Below are 20,424 nucleotides of genomic sequence, written 5' to 3' on the forward strand. Positions count from 1 at the left end.
TCACTGTTGGTACTGACAAAGCTTATATTGGAGAATGTGGATCTTTTTTTTTTTTTTGAGACAGGGTCTCGCTCTGTTACCCAGGCTGGAGTGCATTGGCACGATCAGGGGCCACTGCTGCCTTGACCTCCTGGGCTCAAGTGGTCCTCCCACCTCAGCTTCCTGAGTAGCTGGGACTATAGGCCTGCACCACCACGCCCAGCTCATTTTTATTTTTTATTTTTGTAGAGATGAGGTCTCACTATGTTGCCCAGGCTGGTCTCAAACTCCTGGGCTCAAGCAGTCCTCCCACTTTGGCCTCCCAAAATGCTGGGATTACAGGTGTGAGCCACCACACCTGGCTGAGAATGTGGATTTTGTCTGCAGGCAGGTGGGATCCTACTCTTGTGCCTGGGAATTGCAGAAGCATTCTTGCACAGTCCTGGACAGCTCTGGCCAAGCCTAGCCTGCTGCCATTGCTGTGGCCACCATGAGGGCGGCACGGAGGAGCGGAGTTGACACGTCTTCTCTGGTGGGCTCTGCCCAAAGCAGAAGAGGACAGGCAGGGCAGTGATGCCCAGGTCTGCCCCCAGCCTCACAAGTCCTGTTAGTCACCGCCTCTCTGGAGAGGAAGGTTCCCACTGACAGAGCACCTCACAGTAGAAACACCACAAGAGGAAAGAAGTGTGGTTCTGCCCTCACGTAGTTCACACCCAGGTAGCTGTGTTCAGAAAGCTGCCCATGTTATCGAAGCTGGCACAGGTATCTAGGCACTCCCAGAAGGTTTACAATGACAGGATTCATTCCTTTGAGGCGAGAGCTGTCCCAGGTGGCCTTTTTAGTTTGACTCTGCGTATTGCTGCTCCAACCCATTTGTCTTTCTGTAGTCCTTACCTTATCAGAGCCTGTGGCTTGCTGGGATATGAGAGAAATCAGATTTTATATTATCATCAACTTAGTGATAAGAAGTAAGGGAGAAAGTTATCCCTCAGGGCACAAGAGGCTGAGTTTTTTGTTTTCTAAGATTACGCAAGTCGCACAGGTGTGTTCATTTGCAGGGAACGCAGTGCTAAGCTGTTCCTGGATGACAGTCTGCTGTCGGGGTTTCACCCGTGGCAGAGCAGCTCCCTAGCTGTGATCTATTGAAAGTCAGCCCTGGGCACAAGGGGTTAGCGTTAGGGTTAGGGCTAGCGTTACACAAATGTGTTAGCTAGGAAGTGTACCATTTTATCTGTAAATGAAGGAAAACCCATCCCCTCCCTTTGCTCAGCGCATCCTGCCCTCCCATGGGAACCTGGTGCCCACGTTGCATGTGCATCCTTCTAGAGCCTTGAAGTATATATCATTAATTTTTACTTGTGTGTATATTTTCTTTATCTTTTAGAGTTCTGATTTGAGAACAGCATTCCTCTATCAGACATTTAGGTGGCTTTTCTGTTTTCTGCTGTTTCTAATGGTGTAGTACACATTTTCCCTGCCAAGAGCAGTTGAAAGTGCCTTGGTCGGTCTTTCTCTTCTTCACCCCCTGTTCCCCCTGGGCAAATGTGAATGCAGAGACGCTGGAGAAAAGGTGTGCCACGAGAGGGGGCCGTTCCACCCACACCAAGCCTCTGCCCTAAGGGCAGGAGTGGGTAGAAGGCAGGCTGACCAGAAGACAGAATCTGGTGCCAACTCCTAAGGTAGAAATTCGAGCTCCTGCCCTGTGGATGAATCCCAAGTCTGACCTAGTGGCACCTCTGGGTTTGTGGATTCCTTGGATGGGGAGGTTTCCATTTAAATGCATCCTTATTTAGAAAGATGCCCATTTGAGAATTAATGCTCTTTTTCTTCAACGACTCCAGATAAGGCCCCATTGGAAATAAAAGTCAAAACACTTTATTTATTTGGCTTTTATTTTAGGCTCAGCAGGTGCATGTGCAGGTTTGTTACATGAGTAAATTACATGTCGCTGGGATTTGGCGTACAGATGATCTCATCACCCAAGTAGTGAGCATAATCCTGAGAGTTAGTTTTTCAAACCTTGTCCCTCCTACCCTCCCCCGCCAGTAGTTCCCAGTATCTGTTATTCTGGTCTTTGTGTCCTTGAGTGCTCAGTGTTTAGCTTCCACTTAGAAGGAAGAGCGTGCGGTATTAGGTTTTCTTTTCCTGTGTTAATTTGCTTAGGATGATGGCCTCCAGCTACATCCATGTTGCTACAAAGGACGTGCTTTTGTTCTTTTTTATGGTTTCGTAGTATTCCATTGCATATATGTACCACATTTTCCTTATCCAGTTCACTGCCGATGGGCACCTGGGTTGATTCCATGTCTTTGCTATTGTGAATAGTGCTGCCATGAACATATGAGTACGTGTGTCTTTTTGGTAGAACGATTTATTTCCCTTTCGGTATAGAATTGCTGGGTCAAATGGTAGTTCTGTTTGAAGTTCTTGAGAAACCTCCAAACTGCTTTTCACAGTGGCTAATTTACATTCCCACGAGCACATACAAAGCTTTTTTTGTTTTTGTTTTTGAGACAAGGTCTTGCTTTGTCACCCAGGCTCACTGCAGCTTCAACCTCGTGGGCTCAGGTGCTCCTCCCACCTCAGTCTCCCAAGCAGCTGGGACTACAGATACATGTCACCACACTTGGCTAATTTTTTTTTTTTTTTTTTTTTTTTAAAGACTGAGTCTCGCTTCCTCACCCAGGCTGGAGTGCAGTGGTGCGGTCTCGGCTCACTGCCAGCTCCACCTCCCGGGTTCACACCATTCTCCTACCTCAGCCTCCCGAGTAGCTGGGACTACAGGCGCCCACGACCATGCCCAGCTAATTTTTTGTATTTGTAGTAGAGACGGGGTTTCACCGTGTTAGCCAGGATGGTCTCGATCTCTTGACCTCGTGATCTGCCTGCCTCAGCCTCCCAAAGTGCTGGGATTATAAGCGTGAGCCAACATGTCCAACCTTGTGATTTTAATTTGCATTAAAATGGTTTTGATTTTGTGATACAGGATATAGCATTAAATGTAAAAAGACCCAGGACATGTGGCTCTTATAAGGCACCTGCTTCCACCTCAGCCATCTTTGTCAGCAGCTTCCTGTTGCGTGGCTTGTGGCTCTGGCTTGAAGCTCAGCATCTTCAGCCCTTGCCTTCTCCCCAGTGTGATTTTCTTACATCTTGGCAAATGCCTACGCTTTCCCCACATTGCCGCCATGGGTCCAGGCCATCTGCCTTGGTGCAATGCCCTGTGTATTGAGGAGTCTCCCAACCAGCACCCCTGACCCTGCTATACCTCATATACCAAGGCCTGTTGCATACCCAGACCAACCTGGTGATGAGAGGGTTTAACACCTTTGTAGGCCGGGTGCAGTGGCTCACGCCTGTAATCCCAGCACTTTGGGAGGCCAAGGCAGGCAGATTACTTGAGGTCAGGAGTTTGAGACCAGCCTGGCCAGCACGACAAAACCCCGTCTCTACTAAAAATACAAAAATTAGCCGAGCTTGGTGGCACACACCTGTAATCCCGGTTACTTGGGAGACTGAGGCACGAGAATCACTTGAACCTGGGAGCAGAGGTTGCAGTGAACTGAGATCACGCCATTGTACTCCAGCCTGGGCAACAGAGCAGGACTCTGTCTCAAAAAAGCAAACACCTTTGTATTAATATCTCAACCAGTGAGTAGAGCTGTGACCAGCCATCAGCTGAGACCTTTCTCGAGCTCCAAACCCAGACTTCTGGCCTGCCTGTGAATGCCTGACAGGTTCACCAGATTTGTGTCCAAATCGGGCTCAACTTTTCCTCCACACAGGTGGTCTGCCCTCCTGAATTTCCTGTCTCAGTGAAAGGCACTCCAGGGAACACCTGGGAAGCGTCTGAGGTTTTTCTCTGTCCTTTGCCTGGTAATGGGATCTGCAAAAGCTTCCTCCTTCCCTGCCCACGTTGCTGTGGTTTTTGTGTTTGTTCAGGCTCTCCATAGTTCCCTCTTGGCTTAATGTCCCATTTCCTAACTGGTCTTAAAGCTCTTATCTTACTGGTAATTTGTCACATTGGATCTGAAGTGGCCTTTCTGGTTGTGTCTTGTTTATTTGTACCCTTCATGTTCCAGGAAGGATTCAGGTGTCTTACAGGCATCCGATCATATTACTGTCTTGCTCAATACCGTTACCACCTTAGGGTGAAGTGGTTTTCATCTCATGCAAGTGCCCCTTCTCGTTAAAAAGCTGGCAAGGCCAGACGTGGTGGCTTACACCTGTAATCCCAGCCTTTGGGAGGCCGAGGCGGGCGGATCATGAGGTCAGGAGTTTGAGACCAGCCTGACCAACATGGTGAAACCCCGTCTCTACTAAAAATACAAAAACTAGCCAGGCGTGGTGGCGCACACCTGTAATCCAGCTACTCAGGAGGCTGAGGCAGAAGAATCGCTTGAACCCGGGAGGCGGAGGTTGCAGTGAGCCGAGATCATGCCACTGCACTCCAGCCTGGACAATAGAACGAGATTCTGTCTCAAAAAAAAAAGCTGGCCATAGCAGCCCCTTCCCCATCTGATGGGGATGTGCCTCTGGCTTGGGCCTCCATCGCCTCTCCAGTCCCCTGGCTGAGGTATTGCCTCAAGGGTTCCATTGTGGGCATTTGAACCTCTGTTGAGGTCAAGGGGCCCTACCTTCCTTACCCACGTGCACCCTGCACAGCCTGCCCAGCCACAGCACTGTTAGTCCATGTGAGTAGGGAGAGAAGAAGGGGTTGGCAGAAATGGCCTCATCTTCAGGGGCTCACTGGTAGCCTCTGCTGGGGTCTAGCCCCCACACTTACTTTCTGCGCCTCACTGGCCCACACACCCCTGCCCCATCTTTCCAAAGCCTATGCCCACAAATGCCCATCCCGCAGGATTTCCCTGCCCCACAGCCAAACAGCCTGGGAGTCAATAAGCTTGTGAACTGCCGTACAGTGAGATTCCCAGGACAGCAGCACACAGGAGACTTCCGAGAAGTCCCACGGAAGAACTGTTACCCTTGCTGAATCCAGTCAGTCTCCAGTTAGATCGGACCCAGGAACACTTTCCTTACCTGACACCTCCTGCTGGTTTGTCTTAGAAAGTCCCCATCCTGCTAGTCACCAAGAGCTGTCCCAGGCTTGGTGTGGTCCCCACTGCCCACCTCCCCACATCATGACACCAGCCAGGGAGAGCAGCTGCTCTGGGAGGCAGGCCCCAGGTCTTCCTATGGCTGAGAAGGGATGGATGGGGGCAGAAATGCAGCTGTTTCAGCTTGGCTTAGGTAGGCACTTATTTTTCCTACCCAAAGGTTCCAGAGAACCTAGAAGGGAGCCTGGCACGGGGCAAGTGCTCAGTGAATAATTGATGGGTTACTACATTAGTTGTTCCAGTGTTCTTCACCTGCGTCCTAAAAAGGGTTGCGCCTGCATTTGACCCAGCCTTCTTCAGATGGGAGAATACAACCCACCCGTGCACACCTCCACGGGAGGGAGACCACCGGCCACCCGTGCACATCTCCACGGGAGGGAGACCATCGCCCACCCGTGCACACCTCCATGGGAGGGAGACCACCACGTACATTCGCAGGTCCACTGTGATTGGGAGCACACCACTGTGATTGGGAGCGCAGTCCTTTTTCTGATGCCGCAGTCCTGCCAGGCCTTTCCCTGAGCTCTCAGCCTGAAATCCTAGAAGTCAGACAACACTCACTTGGGCTGGAGTGGGCTGGAGTCAGAGCCTCCGTAGCAGGTGGAGTCCACCCTGTGTTCAGAACCCATTGTTAGCTCAGTGAGGGAAATTTTTCTGACTGGCGATTGGTGATTCTGACTGTGCTGGATGGTTTGGGGCTTGCGATTGTTGATGTCTTTGTGGTAGGGCTGTCTGTTGCACTGTAGGTTGGTTAGCAGCGTTCTTGGCCGTCTTCCATTAGATGCTAGTAGTGCTACTCCCGCTATTAACAACCCAAAATGTCTCCAGACATTGCCACATATCCCCTATGGGCAAAACCACTCCCAGCTGAGAAGCACTAGAGGGAAAGGAAACATGGCTAGTGCACAGTGTGGAAAATGCTGCCACGCATGCTGCAGAGAACGCAGGGGATGCTGAGGAAAATCAGTGCCGGCCCATGCTCCCAGAGGGGAGGGTAGACGGTGATGCTGGAAATGGTCCCTGAGAGCACGGAAGGCCAGGGAAGATCGGAGCTATCTTGGAGGATGGGGGTGAAGGAGGCCGAAGGGGGCGAGGGGCTGCCAGGGAGAGGAGCTGGTGACTAGAGCCTTGCGGGGGCCTGGGTTGAGGCTGAGCAGATGCGATTTTTACAAAGACCCCTGTGTTGAGTGTGGAAGGAGGGCTGGAGGAGAGACCTGAAGCAGGGGAGTGGGCAGAGCAAATGTGGACTTTGAGACCTGACTACCTGATTAGATTCTTGTTCTAGGGGACGTTGCTCAGTCCCTGTGTTTGCTGATCTGAAAGTGGAAATGGCAGTGCATGAAATGAGTTAATATGTGTAGAATTCCTACAATGGCATGCCTGGTGACTAATGAGCCCTCACTAAATGTCAGTGAGTACATCCTTATTAAGCTGACATGGTAGTTCAGAGGAGAGAAGAAGTCCTGAATGAAGCCCCTGGCACAGGGATTGGAGAGAAGGTAGCAGCTGTGGGATAGAATCAGTAGGACATGATAGTTTGGGGGATGCAGAGAGTGAAGAGGCCATTTTTTTCTTTTCTTTTTCTTTTTCTTTTTTTTTGAGATGGAGTCCGGCTGTCACCCAGGCTGCAGTGCAGTGGTGCGATCTTGGCTCACTGCAACCTCCGCCTCCCAGATTCAAGCGATTCTCCTGCCTCGGCCTCCCGAGTACCTGGGACTACAGGTGCCCACCACCACGCCCGGCTAATTTTTGTATTTTTAGTAGAGATGGGGTGTCATCATATTTGCCAGGCTAGTCTCAAACACCTGACCTTGTGATTCACCACCTCAGCGTCCCAAAGTGCTGGGATTACAGGTGTGAGCCACTGCACCCAGTCTGGCCACTCTTAACTAATTTAATTCCTTAACAATCCTGTGAGGTAGGTACTGCTGGTGCCACCATTATGCAGATGAGGAAACTGAGGCGTGGGGAGTTATTCGGTCATTTATCTCCTCATTGGATTGTGAGCGCTCTGAGAAGGGCATTTGCTTTCTTCACTGCGTATCGCTAGCGCCTAGCAGAGACCTGGCTGATGGGGACAGTCAGTAGGTATGCTTTGCTTGCCAAATGCATGAAATACTGCAGCCTTCTCTCCCTTTTTTTTTTTTTTTTTTTGAGACAGGGTCTTGCCCTGTCACCAAGGCTGCACCACAGTGGCACAATCATAGCTCACTGCAGCCTCAACCTCCTGGGCTCAGGTGATCCTTCCACCTCAGCCTTCCAAGTAGCTGGGACTGCAGGTGTGCACCACCACACCTGGCTGATTTTTACTTTTTGTTGAGATGAGTCTCACTGTGTTGCCTGGCTGGCCTTCTCTCATTGAGAGCATGCTGAGCCACTCCTACAGCCGTCTCCAGCTTTGTTTATTTTATTAGATACTAAAGTTTTAATAATGTTTGTCAGACTGGCTGTACTCATGAAAGGGCCAATTATTACTGCTTTTCAACTAATTTCTTCACAGGGCAAATAGAATGATAGAGAGTTTAGCAAAAGAGTGTTTTAAAAGGTAGAAAACATTTTTTGGCTACGGAAAAAGGAGAATGTTGATAAATTTCATTTGTGGAAATAACCAGCCAATATCACTAATTATCAAGTATTTTTCTTTATATGTTATGCTAATATTTTATTTATTTTTGAGACAGAGCTTTGCTGTTGTCACCCAGGCTGGAATGCAATGGCACGATCTCGGCTCACTGCAACCTCCGCCTCACTGATTCAAGCAATTCTCCTTCCACAGCATCCCAAGTAGCTGGGATTACAGGCGCCCGCCACCATGCCCAGCTAATTTTTGTATTTTTAGTGGAGACGGGGTTTCACCATGTTGGTCAGGCTGGTCTCGAACTCCTGACCTCAAGTGATCCACCCACCTCGGCCTCCCAAAGTACTGGGATTACAGGCCTGAGCCACCACTCCCGGCCATGCTAATATTTTAGTATGGCCATGTCCTTACTTGATCCATCTGACTTGTTATCTTAGCTTCTTGGTCTCTGTAATGTGTTAGGTGAATAATTTTTTCTCTTTTTTGATACAGGGTCTCACTCTGTTGCCCAGGCTGGAGTGCAATGGCGTGATCTTAGCTCACTGCAGCCTCAACCTCCCAGGCTCAAGCAATCCTCCCACCTCAGCCTCCTGAGTAGCTGGGACCACAGGCACGCACCATCACGACCCCCTAATTTTTTTTTTTTTTTTGGGTAGAGATAGGGTTTCATCATGTTGCTCTGGCTGGTCTCAAACTCCTGGGCTCAAGTGATCCTCCTGCCCCAGCCTCCCAAAGTGTTGGGAGTACAGGCGTGAATGGCTATTCCCAGCTAGATGAATAATTTAGATGACATTTCAAACTTATTTTCTAAACTCACTATTTAAGCCAACAACAGGAATAGGTAATTTCTTTATTAAAACAATCAAGGGTTAAAAAGTATAAAAACATACATGCATGGTCTGAGCCAGTTTTTTAATTTTAGTTTTTATTTTCATTTTTTTTGTTTGTTTTGTTTTTGTTTTTGTTTTTTGAGACGGAGTCTTGCTCTGTCACCCAGGCTGCAGTGCAGTGGTGTGATCACAGCTCAGTACAACCTCAGTCTCCTGGGTTCAAGTGATTCTCCTGCCTCAGCCTCCTGAATAGCTGGGACTACAGGTGTGCGCCACCATGCCCAGCTAATTTTTTGTATTTTTAGTAGAGATGGAGTGTCACCATGTTGGCCAGGCTGGTCTTGAACTCCTGACCTCAAGTGATTTGCCTGCCTCGGCCTCCCAAAGTGCTGGGTTTACAGGCCGGGGCCACTGTGCCTGGCTGATCTGAGCCATTTAAAAGTGGTGTTTGGCTGGGCACGGTTTGGCTGAGTTGAACCCAGTAGGCGGAGGTTGCAGTGAGCTGAGGTTGTGCCACTGTACTCCAGCCTGGGGACAGAGCAAGACTGTGTCTCAAAAAAAAGAAAAAAAAAATGTTATGGACCAGAGTTGGGCTTCTCCAAGTTTATTGTGTAGGCATGTCTGCTGGGGACCTGGCTGAAGTGCAGGTTCTGGTTCAGGAGGTCTGGGATGGGACCCAAAATTCTGCATTTCCAATGAGAACTGGATGATGCGCTTGTCTGAGGAGCACACTTTGAGTAGCAGGGGGCTGCAGAGTCCAGAAACAAACCTAAGGATAGATGTATACCTAGCAGACAACAGAGGTAGGAAAGGGGTGGTTTATTTCATGGGTCATGGAGTCAGATGCTGTCAGGGCTAGGAAGTGTGTAAAGCGGCTGGTGTCAGGCTGTAGGGAGCTCTGGGGCCTGAAGATGATGTTCCTTCCACCTTAGTGTTCACATTCTAATTTAAAAAGGAAGAACAAAAAGGAGGTGAAGAAAAAGATAGGGAGGAAGCAAGACTTACTGATGGAAGCATTTTGAGGTGATATTGGATGGCCTGGGTGGGACTTACATGACGCAGCACAACTGGCTCTTGGGGAACAAGAAAACAAAGTTGCGTGTCTCACTCACACCACAGAGGAAAATACAGTAGCATGAATTCCAGAAGGATGAAATCTCTAAACATAAAAAATAAAGCTATGAAAATGTTAGAAGAATTGAGAGAATGTGTGTATCACCTTGAGGTAGGGTAGACCTTCTTAAGCAAGACTGAAATCCATGAAAACAATCTGGTATCACATAAGGCATGAAGGCAAAGTCAAAAAGCAAGTAATGTCTATGAAAAATAATGGCCAATATCACTAAAGTTTAAGAAAGTAAACTGTTTTCTACCCTTTGAATTGATGGAAGTTTTAGAGCGATAGGCTCCAGTGCTGATAACGAAAAAGGAAAGCTCTCCTTCAGTGCGGGGGGTGTCTGGCAATGTTTATCAGAATTGAAAATCACATACCCTTTAATCTAGATTTTGGAAGTCTAGCTTAGCTCACAAAACAAAGTATCAGTAAGTACAAGCATGGTGGCGCACACCCGTAATCCCAGCTACTCTGGAGGCTGAGGCAGGAGGATTGCTTGAGCCCAGGAGTTCAAGACCAGTCTCGGCAATATAGTGAGACACTATCTGTAAAAAAAAAAAAATTGAAAAAAAATTTAAGTATCATTAACTGACAATAAATACGATTTTTAACAAGGCTTCTGTAATTTCATGCACACAGGGGAGAATCATAAAATGGATCCCCAAGTGCCCATCACCCAGCTTCAGCAATAAATGGCATTTCACTAATCTTGCTTGCTTTCTTCTCCTCTACTTATTCCCTGCCCCCACCCTGGAGTTCTTTAAAAGCCAATTCCAAACATGTCATGTCACCTGTAAATCATTCAATATACATTTCTAACTGATCAGAGGCTTTAATATACAAACACATAGCCACAACGCCAAATACAGTTAACACTAATTCCTTAGTATCTAATACCAGTCCATTCCATATTCAGATTTCCCTGATTTTCTCAAAATATCTTTTTACAGTTGGTTTGAGTCAGTTCAAACAAGCACTACACGCTGTATCTGCTTATATGTTTCTCAGATGTATTTTAGTACATACTTAATACAGCACTGCCTGCAGTGGTAAAAAGAAACACACACACAAATGGGGCAAGAATCTCCATAAAGTAGGTGATGATTTTGCCTGTAGACAAGATCAGGATTAAAAGAGAGTGGGGGGGAAGAGGGGTTGTTAATGTTTTTTAAACCCATGTAGAATGTTTGACTTGGTACAAAGTGCGCATTCTTATACTTGAAGAGAAAATCTTAATAAAGAAAAAAGCTAGAATAATATAATGATTCATATTGCTTTTGTTCTTCACAATGTATTTAACTAGGCAGCTTGAAATGCCCCTGGGAGTTTGGTCAGGGAGAACCCATCGTTTTCTATAGAGGATTTTTTTTTGTTTGGTTGTTTTTGTTTTTTTGCTAAAGAAAATAAAGGAATCAAAGAATGGTTACTCCATAGGCAGAGCAGCCTCTAGAGTTTTGCTTGGAGTGGTGTAACATCAAACCAGGGCTGCGTAGGCTGTGAGCTGGATCAGTGGTGTGTAACTTTAGTTTGGGTTGATTTTTACATCATATGTGACTTTGGTTGGTGAATCCTGGTGGATTAAAACTTTGCACATCTGGGCCGGGTGCGGTGGCTCACGCCTGTAATCCCAGCACTTTGGGAGGCCGAGGCGGGCGGATCACAAGGTCAGGAGATCGAGACCATCCTGGCTAACACGGTGAAACCCCGTTTCTACTAAAAATACAAAACAAAATTAGCCAGGCGTGGTGGCGGGCGCCTGTAATCCCAGCTACTCGGGAGGCTGAGGCAGGAGAATGGCGTGAACCCGGTAGGCGGAGGTTGCAGTGAGCCAGGATTGCGCCCCTGCACTCCAGCCTGGGCGACAGAGCAAGACTCCATCTCAAAAAAAAGAAAAACAAAAACAAAAAAAACCTAACTTGCACATCTGTTGATTCCATGCTATTAGGGTGATTTGGGATCCGTGCATTGCTATCAGTGTTTAACACCATCTGTTTTCTTCTGTCCTCTTCCCCCAGGCATCCACTATGTTACGAGCCTCCTTGGCACCCGTGTAAGTAACTGCTCTTAGGAATTTTTATTAAGGAGAACAGCAATGTGTAAAACGGGAATTCAAAGTGTATTTAATAAACACTCAGCAGCCTAGGTTAGAGGAATGCCTTTGAGCTAGAGCTACATGTGAATATTAGAGGAAATATGAGTACTTATAAGTAATGTTGTTAAACTAGAATTATTTTTTATTGCCTGTGTGGTTTTTTGTTTTTTTTTTTTTCTGAGACAGAGTTTCGCTCTTGTTGCCCAGGCTGGAGTACAATGGCGCAATCATCTCAGCTCACCAGAACCTCCGACTCCCGGGTTCAAGCGATTGTCCTGCCTCAGCCTCCCAATTACAGGCATACGCCACCACGCCCGGCTAATTTTGTATTTTTAATAGAGACGGGTTTTCTCCATGTTGGTCAGGCTGGTCTTGAACACCCAACTGCAAGTGATCCACCCCCTTTGGCCTCCCATAGTGCTGGGAATATAGGCGTGAGCCACCGTGCCCAGCCATCTTATATTGTTAATTCTATTCTTTTGGTAAGGAAGCCTCAAACAAAAAAAACTATTAAATTGTTCATATGGTATTGTGTAGAAATGAATTTAATCTACTATCATAGTGCAATCCACAGAGTGTTGCACTGTCTGAATTTATGTTGTCTGCTGGTTCACACTGTGATCAGGGCCATGGGCAGCCCTGTGTATGCCTGAGCACTCCTGTCCTGATGAGTTGGGCTGTCCCCCTTGGGAGTGTCTGATGCTGTGGTGGCAAGGGAGTTGAGAACCTTTGACTTGGGCATGAGGACCAGGGTGGCTTCTGGGACCCTCTGAGCCAGCTTTGCAGGAGAGGAGGGGAAGACAGGGGTGCTGTGTGATTCCTCACACACCTGAGATGCCCACAGCATTCCTCCTCCCTCAGCCCTGCCTGAGTCTGACCTTGACCCCACGCTTTATTCTCTCCTACCACTTTGGCAGCAGTATCACTGCACAGACTGCTAGGGTTGAAAGCCCACCCCTGCTACCCTCCCTGTGACCGGGGATTACTTGTTTAATTTCTCTGTGCCTCAGTTTCCTCACTTACAAAATGAGGAGAATCATAGTAATTCTATTATAGGATTGTTGTGAGGATCAAAATTAGTTAATACGTATACAACACTTAGTATTTGGTGTAATACTGTAGTATTACACCAAAATGAGGTAACTGTCATTGATACAGTACTGTGAACTAGACTGCAAACCTCATTTAGTTTCACCAGTTTTCCCATGCCCTCTAGTCTCCTTTTCTACAATAAAACAACAATAAAACAAAACGTGAAGACACTTGTTTTAGCGACAAGGAAGCGGAGGTGATTCTGTTTGTTTGTGGCTGACCGAAGGTGGGTGGCAGGGCAGTCTGAGCTGTGTGGATCTCAAATCCGAGGTCTCTTCTCACTGAAACCTGGTCCCCAGAGGTCTCTGGAGTCTCCCTGAGGAGGGTCTGCAAATTGTCCTACAACCCATCTCCTATGTTCCCATGCTGCTTCCTGACCACGCCTTCTGCCTCCTCGGAGGGCTAAGCCACCCACCTAATTACTCTTTTTTTCTTTTCTTTGAGACGGAGTCTTGCTGTGTCTTGCCTAGGCTGGAATGGTGCGATCTCGGCTCACTGCAGCCTCCACCTCCTGGGTTCAAGCGATTCTCCTGTCTCAGCCTCCTGAGTAGCTGGGACTACAGGCGTGTGTCACTATGCCCGGCTAATTTTGTGTTTTTAGTAGAGACGGGGTTTCACCATGTTGGCCAGGCTGGTCTCAAACTCCTGACCTTAGGTGATCCACCCGCCTAAGCCTCCCAAAGTGCTGGGATTACAGGCATGAGCCACCACGCCCGGCCCCCCACTACTTACTCTTCACATTTGTTTCCTGACTGTTCATATTCCCCCAGTCCAGTAACTCAGGCTTGAGAGGAACAGTGGCTTGAGGTGTTTAGGTAGAACTCTTGGGGCCTGCTGATGCTAATTGTCTTTGAACTATGTCCAGAATTCTAAACAGAACTTCAGTGGAAAGTCATGATGCCCTCAAGGTGATTTCTTCCCTATCCTAGGGAGGTCTGGCTGAAGGTGAATGTAGGGGTTTCTAAATCTGTTCAGGCAAAGACTCCTTGTTTTAGGAAAAATGTTAAACAGAACCTAAGTCCATCCGGCAGAACAGACATAGCTGAGCTGGTTGAAGCTGAGGTAGGAGCCTAGAACCCAGCCCGCCCTCCAAGTGGAAGCCAGGAGGTCATGCTGGGAGCCCAGGGGAACAGCAGGCTCTAGCCCGGGTGTCATGATGCGCAGGAGGTGTAATAAACATGCCCTTTTGCCCTTTTCTTTCGCTTTGAACTTGTGTTGCTGAGTAGGAAATTGAAGGATGTCCCATTACTGCCCTCCTTGGATTATGAGAAACTGAAGAAGGATTTGATTTTGGGGAGTGACCGCTTGAAAGCCTTCTTGTTGCAGGCTCTGCGCTGGGTAGGTACCTTTGTCTTAAAGTTAGAAAACAAAACCAAACCAGTGCTGGTTTTCTTGGCTGGCTACCTCGCTTGTATCTTTTAACCCATCTTCCAGAAATGTTTCTTCCCCGCTGTCTGCTGACACCGAGAACGGAAGTCAAAAGCCACTTGTGAAGATAGCCTGGGCCTCCTTTTAGAAACTCCTATATTATGGCAATTGTGACGTAATGAGTTAGATAAATGAATTTCAAGGCCCAAGAGACTGCACCTGCATGTAGCCCTTTCCTGGCGATGAGCCCCACTCTGCTTGTGTGAGTGCATGGAGTCAGGGTTACCCACAGTCCCACAGAGGTTCTGTATTCAGGCACTGCCATGCAGCCACCCTGGACAGGCACCAAGGAAAGAACTCCTGTTCACAAGGCCTAAGGGAAGTGTCCTGGTCCTCATCGTTACTTTTCTGCCTAGTCTTCAGATTGAGTGCAGTTGAAGTCAGCAATTGGTTCTCAAGCTTTTTAGTGTCAGACCCCTTTCCACTCTCAAAAATTACTGAGGACCTCAGAGAGCTTTCATTTATGTGAATTTTACCTACTAATATTTACAGCATTTGAAATTAAAACTGAGAGGATTTGGCTGGGCATGGTGGCTCACGCCTGTAATCCCAGCACGCTGGGAGGCCGAGGCAGGTGGATCACCTGAGATCAGGAGTTCAAGACCATCCTGGCCAACATGGCAAAACCCTGTCTCTACTAAAAATACAAAAAATTAGCCAGGCCTGGTGGCAGGCACCTGTAGTCCCAGCTACTCAGGAGACTGAGGCAGGAGAATTGCTTGAACCTGGGAGGCAGAGGTTGCAGTGAGCCAAGATCACACCACTGCACTCCAGTCTCGGTAACAGAGCGAGACCCCATCTCAAAAAAAAAAACAAAACCCTGAAGATTTGAAATATATGTTTATTAATTCATTTAAAATGAGCAATAATAAATGACATGTTAACATAAATAACATTTTTTGTGACAAATACTACTTTCCAAACAACAATAAAATTGTGAGAAGAGCAGCATTGTTCTGCAGTTGTCTTTAATGTCTGGCTTGATGGAAGACAGCTGGATTCTCATATCTGCTTTGTGTTTGATTGTCAGTGTCACACTTCATATAGCCTCCCAGAGATTGATCATAAAAAAGGCATTGTCACATCTTAGTATTATGAAAATTGTAACCTTGCAGACCTGCTAAAGGATTTGGGGGACCTCTTAGGGTTCCCTGGACCACACTGAGAACTGCTGACTCAAGCCAACACTGGTTGAGCCAGCAGTTCTTTAACTGAACAGTCCATTCTAATTCATTAGCATCAGACACCTTCATGGACCCCCGAATTTCAAGGTATCTTGGCATCAGGATCCTTAGCAATTTCCCGTCTGTGGATAGAAACAGTTCTCACTCACGTGCTTCTATGGAAGTGCTGCCTGAAGTACGTCTCGAGGACTCGGACGACGTATCCAGGATCCACAGGAAGAGTCCTGTGGACAAGCAGTGATGTCTGCTCTGGTTTTGTTTGGGTCAGGACTAGAGTGGGTGGGGCAGCATGAGTCATCCACGGCGGCCTTTCCTCCCTGGCCATTTGCCTGTCTCTGCTCAAGCTCTCAAACTCATCTTTTATGCGGCTCTTGGTTTACTGACACTGCACTTCCTCTCAGTCCGTGCTACTCCTGAGCCTCTTGCCGAGACAGGGTATTCCTTTGCTGAGAGAGTGACATCTTCACAGAACAACCAGGAAAAGTGAACAGGTTTCTAATGTTTTTGTCTGTGTCCCCCTTCAGTGCCCCCACCCGGCTTCTTGCCCCTGCTTCAACCTCAGTGAACTCAACGGAAGGGTAGCAGCACCCCAGTGTGACATTCCAGGCACACCCTGGCCATGGTCATCACATCTGTTGGCAGTGCCTACTCTGGAGGCCTCCCCGGCTCTCCTTCCAGCCCAGGGCGTCTGATGCTCTGGCCTGCGCTCTTGCCCACGCTAAGAACTAGCATATTCCTTGCACATCTAGCTTCTCTTTGGCTAGAAGCAGGGCTTGCAGCCTCAGGATTTTTATCTAGTAGGATTTTCCTGAAAAAGCAAGGATATTTGCTCACTCTGTTACGTGCTTTTTCATATCCCACCTCACACCTGTACACACCGATGTGCACACGCACACACCCATTATACATGCTCTCCACACGAAAGTTTTCTTCTAGCCCTGTGGACATTGCATAAATTTTTACTTGTAGCAACATGACAGACTTACGGCTTTCTAAAATCTACAGAATTCTAGCCAGCTACCTCTACATTCATGCATGCATGCACGTACACATGCACACACACGCACATGCACTGTATCACTCTGTCATTCCCAATAGGATAGGAGAGAGTGAATTTGTTGGCAGGGCATGCATTCAGAGTGCTCTACAGTCAGCCCTGGGCCCCTCCCACTGAGCCCACTGTACCATGCCCTGTATTGTACTTCCCTGAGCTAGACCTCACTTCCCTATGCCCCACCGTGCTCACGCTCCCCTGTGCTGGTTAATAGGCTGCCCATCCTGCAGGGGCCAGCTCCTGAGCCCCTTTATACAAGAAATGCTTCTCTGGGCATGGATGAGCTCTTCCCTATCTGCACACTTACAGTCTGAGCATTGTGCTGCCTCACTTCTCTGGAGAGTTCACGTGTATAAGTTGGCTCCCTGTGTCACCCATTAGGAAGGACATCATAGGTTCTTTTTGTTTGTTTGTTTTTGTTTTGAGACCCAGTCTCGCTCTGTCGCCCAGGCTGGAGGGCAGTGGCGCGATCTCGGCTCACTGCAACCTCCGACTCCTGGGTTCACGCCATTCTCCTGTGTCAGCCTCCCAAGTAGCTGGGACTACAGGCGCCCGCCACCACGCCCGGCTAATTTTTTTGTATTTTTAGTAGAGACAGGGTTTCACTGTGTTAGCCAGGATGGTCTTGATCTCCTGACCTCGTGATCCACCCGCCTCGGCCTCCCAAAGTGCTGGGATTACAGGCGTGAGCCACCGAGCCCGGCCCGCATCATAGGTTCTCGTTTTGGTTGGCTGGTTAACTTACCACCACTCCCCAAGCTGGATATTACTTATTTTGTTTGGTTAAATGTGTAGGTACTGATACTGCCATTTAAAACACACCTGCTATGAGAAACTTTTCTCCATGGTAAGACTTAGGTCTCACTACTTTTGTTTTTCTTTGCTCCAGCGCTTGACCACATCCCATCCTGGAGAGCAGAGGGAGACCGTTCTGCAAGCCTACATCAGCAATGACCTCTTGGACTGTTATAGCCACAACCAGGTTGGTAAGAGGTGGGGCCAGATCCCAGCCAGGGCCTTCAATTCTAGGGAATGATCTTCGCAGATGGGGGAAGCTTATGATTTCTCTGCACATTTTCAGCTTCGTAACTGTATGTCAGCCTTGAGCTCATGAGGTCCTGGGCATTGGCTTACTTTTTGCTTCTAGTGAAGAGTTCTAAACAAGTTAGAACTGCCTGATTCATCATCTCTGGAGCTCTTTTCTGCCGTTTTTCCTTTTCTCAAATTCCCTGCTCTTTACCTCACCTCACTACTTACCAGGAGTCCTGAAAACTGAGTATGACTTCGGAGGGACAAGGTAGGTTAGCAAATTCAGGTTGTTTACATCTGGACCTGACTAAAAATATCTTTAACACAGTACTTACATATAGTTTTGGAACTTATAGGTCTACTGATCCTGTGGGGAAAGTATGAGATTTGGGGTAAAATAAACTGGCTTTCAAACCTCTGCTCTACCACTCATTAGCCAGGTCACCATAAGCAAGTTACTCAGTCTCAGGCACCTCCTCATCTGGGCAAGGAGCCGCGCCTGCCTCGGGAGGTTGTTGGGATGATTACATACAGTCAGGTGTGGGAAGTCCTTAGCCCCAGGCCTGGCACCAAGTAGTCACTATGTGGTCTTTCTCTTCTGTCGTTGCCCCTCCTACCTGTATCTGCACCAAACTTCACTGGACACGAGGAGGATCAGGATTTTGAATTTGGCCCATGTTAAGCGGGTACTACATTTTATTATTTCAGTTGAATTTTTATCCAGAGTGCTGTAAAAATATAAAGCTATTGTTAAACTTCACAACGTGTGCACTGAGTGGAGTATCAAATGCTCTGAACACTCACTGATTAAACAGCTGTCTTAGGCCATTTCCTGCTGCTATAACAATACCACAGATAGGGTAATTTATAAACAATCCAAGGGTATTGTGCTCATAGTTCTGGAGTCTAGGAAGTCCAAGAGCATGGCGCCAGCATCTGGCAAGAGTCATCCCAAAGCAAAAGGCAGAAGGCAGAAATGAGCATGCAAGTCAGAGAATGGGGGTCGAAGCTGTCTTTTTATCAGGAGCCTGCTCATACAATAACTAACCCACTCTGGCAATAATGGCATTAATCCATTCATGCCTAGTATCCTCCTAAAGGTCCCATCTCCCTGTACTACTACATTGGCAATTAAATGTCGATACGAGTTTTGGTGGGGACATTCAAACCATAGCAACAGACCCTGGGAAAGTGAGTTACACATTCATCTGTTGTGCATACAGGCAGTACAATTTGAGTTTTGAGTTGCCAGTTTACTCTGTGAATGTAGTCTTAATGTTCTCATGAATGAGTTAAGTTTGAAAATAGTCTCTCATATTCTTGACTTATTTTCTTGCTTTTTTTTCCTGTTTGGATTTATAATGGCATTGAATCCAGCCTACAAGGCATGAAGCAGCTGAATAATGTGTTGTTATAACTTCCAAACTCAAAGAGTAAAGTCAATACTGATTATTTCTAACATTATTTCATTGAGTCGAAGATACACTTTTTCCCTCCATTTTAACATCTTAGCTATTAGGGTGTATCTGACAGTCAATGGCATTTTATAGTTTAATTGGCAGTTTTTTTTTCTTTCTTGATTATATATAAAATGATAATGTGTCCTCTGATGAAAGGTGTGTTGGGTTTTGTCATCTGTGGTTTTTGTCAAAAAGGCAGTGACCTCTATAGCCATTGAAGAGAGTAATTTCTTCCTCAAGTCATTATATGTAATTGCTATGGTTTACTTATATATATTTTTTGAGATGGGGTCTCTCTTGTCACCCAGGCTGGAGTGCAGTGGCGCAATCTCAGCTCACTGCAACCTCCACCTCCTGGGTTCAAGCAATTCTCCTGCCTCAGCCTCCCAAGTAGCTGGGATTACAGGTGCCCGCCACCACACCCAGCTAATTTTTTTATTTTTAGTAGAGACGGGATTTCACTGTGTTGGCCAGGCTAGTCTCAAACTCCTGACCTCAGGTGATCCACCTACCTCAGCCTCCCAAAGTGCTGGGTTTACAGGCGTGAGCCACTGTGCCCAGCTATGGTTTATTTATTTATTTATTTATTCATTTATTTATTTTGAGATGGGGTTTCACTCTAGTCGCCCAGGCTGGAGTGCAGTGGCACGATCTCGGCTCACTGCGACCTCTGCCTCCTGGGTTCAAGCGATTCTCTTGCTTCAACCTCCCAAGTAGCTGGGATTACAGGCACCCACCACCACGCCCAGCTAATTTTGTATTTTTAGTAGAGATGGGGTTTCTCCATGTTGGTCAGGCTGGTCTCGAACTCCTGACCTCAGGTGATCCGCCCACCTCAGCCTCCCAAAGTGCTGGGACTACAGGCCTGAGCCACTGCGCCCAGCCTGGTTTATTTTTTTAAGAAGAAATGAGCTGCCGGGCGCAGTGGCTCATGCCTGTAATTCCAGCACTTTGGTAGGCCGAGGCGGGTGGATCAGGAGGTTAGGAGATCAAGACCAGCCTGGCCAACATGGTGAAACCCTGTCTCTACTAAAAAATTAGCCAGGCATGGTGGCATGCACCTGTAATCCCAGCTACCCAGGAGGCTGAGGCAAGAGAATCGCTTGAACCCGGGAGACGGAGGTTGCAGTGAGCGGAGATGGCACCACTGCATTCCAGCCTGGCAACAGAGTGAGACTGCGTCTCAAAAAAAAAAAAAAAAAGAAGAAGAAGAAATGAGCTGAACCCTTGAACCCTTTTACACTGCTGGTGGCGATGTAAATTAGTACAACCACTATGGAAAACAGTACGGAGATTCCTTAAAGAACTCAATGTAGAACTACCATTTGGTCCAACAATCCCACTAGTGGCCATCCACCCAAAGGAAAAGAAGTCATTATATGAAAAAGACACATGCACACACACGTTTTCAATTTGCAATTACAAAGATTTGGAACCAACCTAAGTGCCCATCAACCAAAGAGTGGA

At 47.4% G+C, this 20,424-nt stretch overlaps 1 protein-coding gene across 19 annotated transcripts in view; it reads left to right on the top strand.

Annotated features, from left to right (window-relative positions):
• ARMC9 (armadillo repeat containing 9) overlaps window positions 1-20,424 on the top strand; it is a 180,355-nt gene that overhangs the window by 46,283 nt on the left and 113,648 nt on the right. For all 19 annotated transcript variants that reach the window (XM_054478430.2, XM_063648095.1, XM_063648100.1 and 16 more), the window contains 3 exons: window positions 11,634-11,668; window positions 14,029-14,140; window positions 17,358-17,450. In XM_054478430.2, coding sequence (XP_054334405.1) covers window positions 11,634-11,668; window positions 14,029-14,140; window positions 17,358-17,450 — 240 coding nt within the window. The remainder of the gene's footprint in view (window positions 1-11,633; window positions 11,669-14,028; window positions 14,141-17,357; window positions 17,451-20,424) is intronic.

The sequence above is a fragment of the Pongo pygmaeus genome, chromosome 11 (genome assembly GCF_028885625.2).
Source record: "Pongo pygmaeus isolate AG05252 chromosome 11, NHGRI_mPonPyg2-v2.0_pri, whole genome shotgun sequence".
Lineage (NCBI taxonomy): Eukaryota > Metazoa > Chordata > Mammalia > Primates > Hominidae > Pongo > Pongo pygmaeus.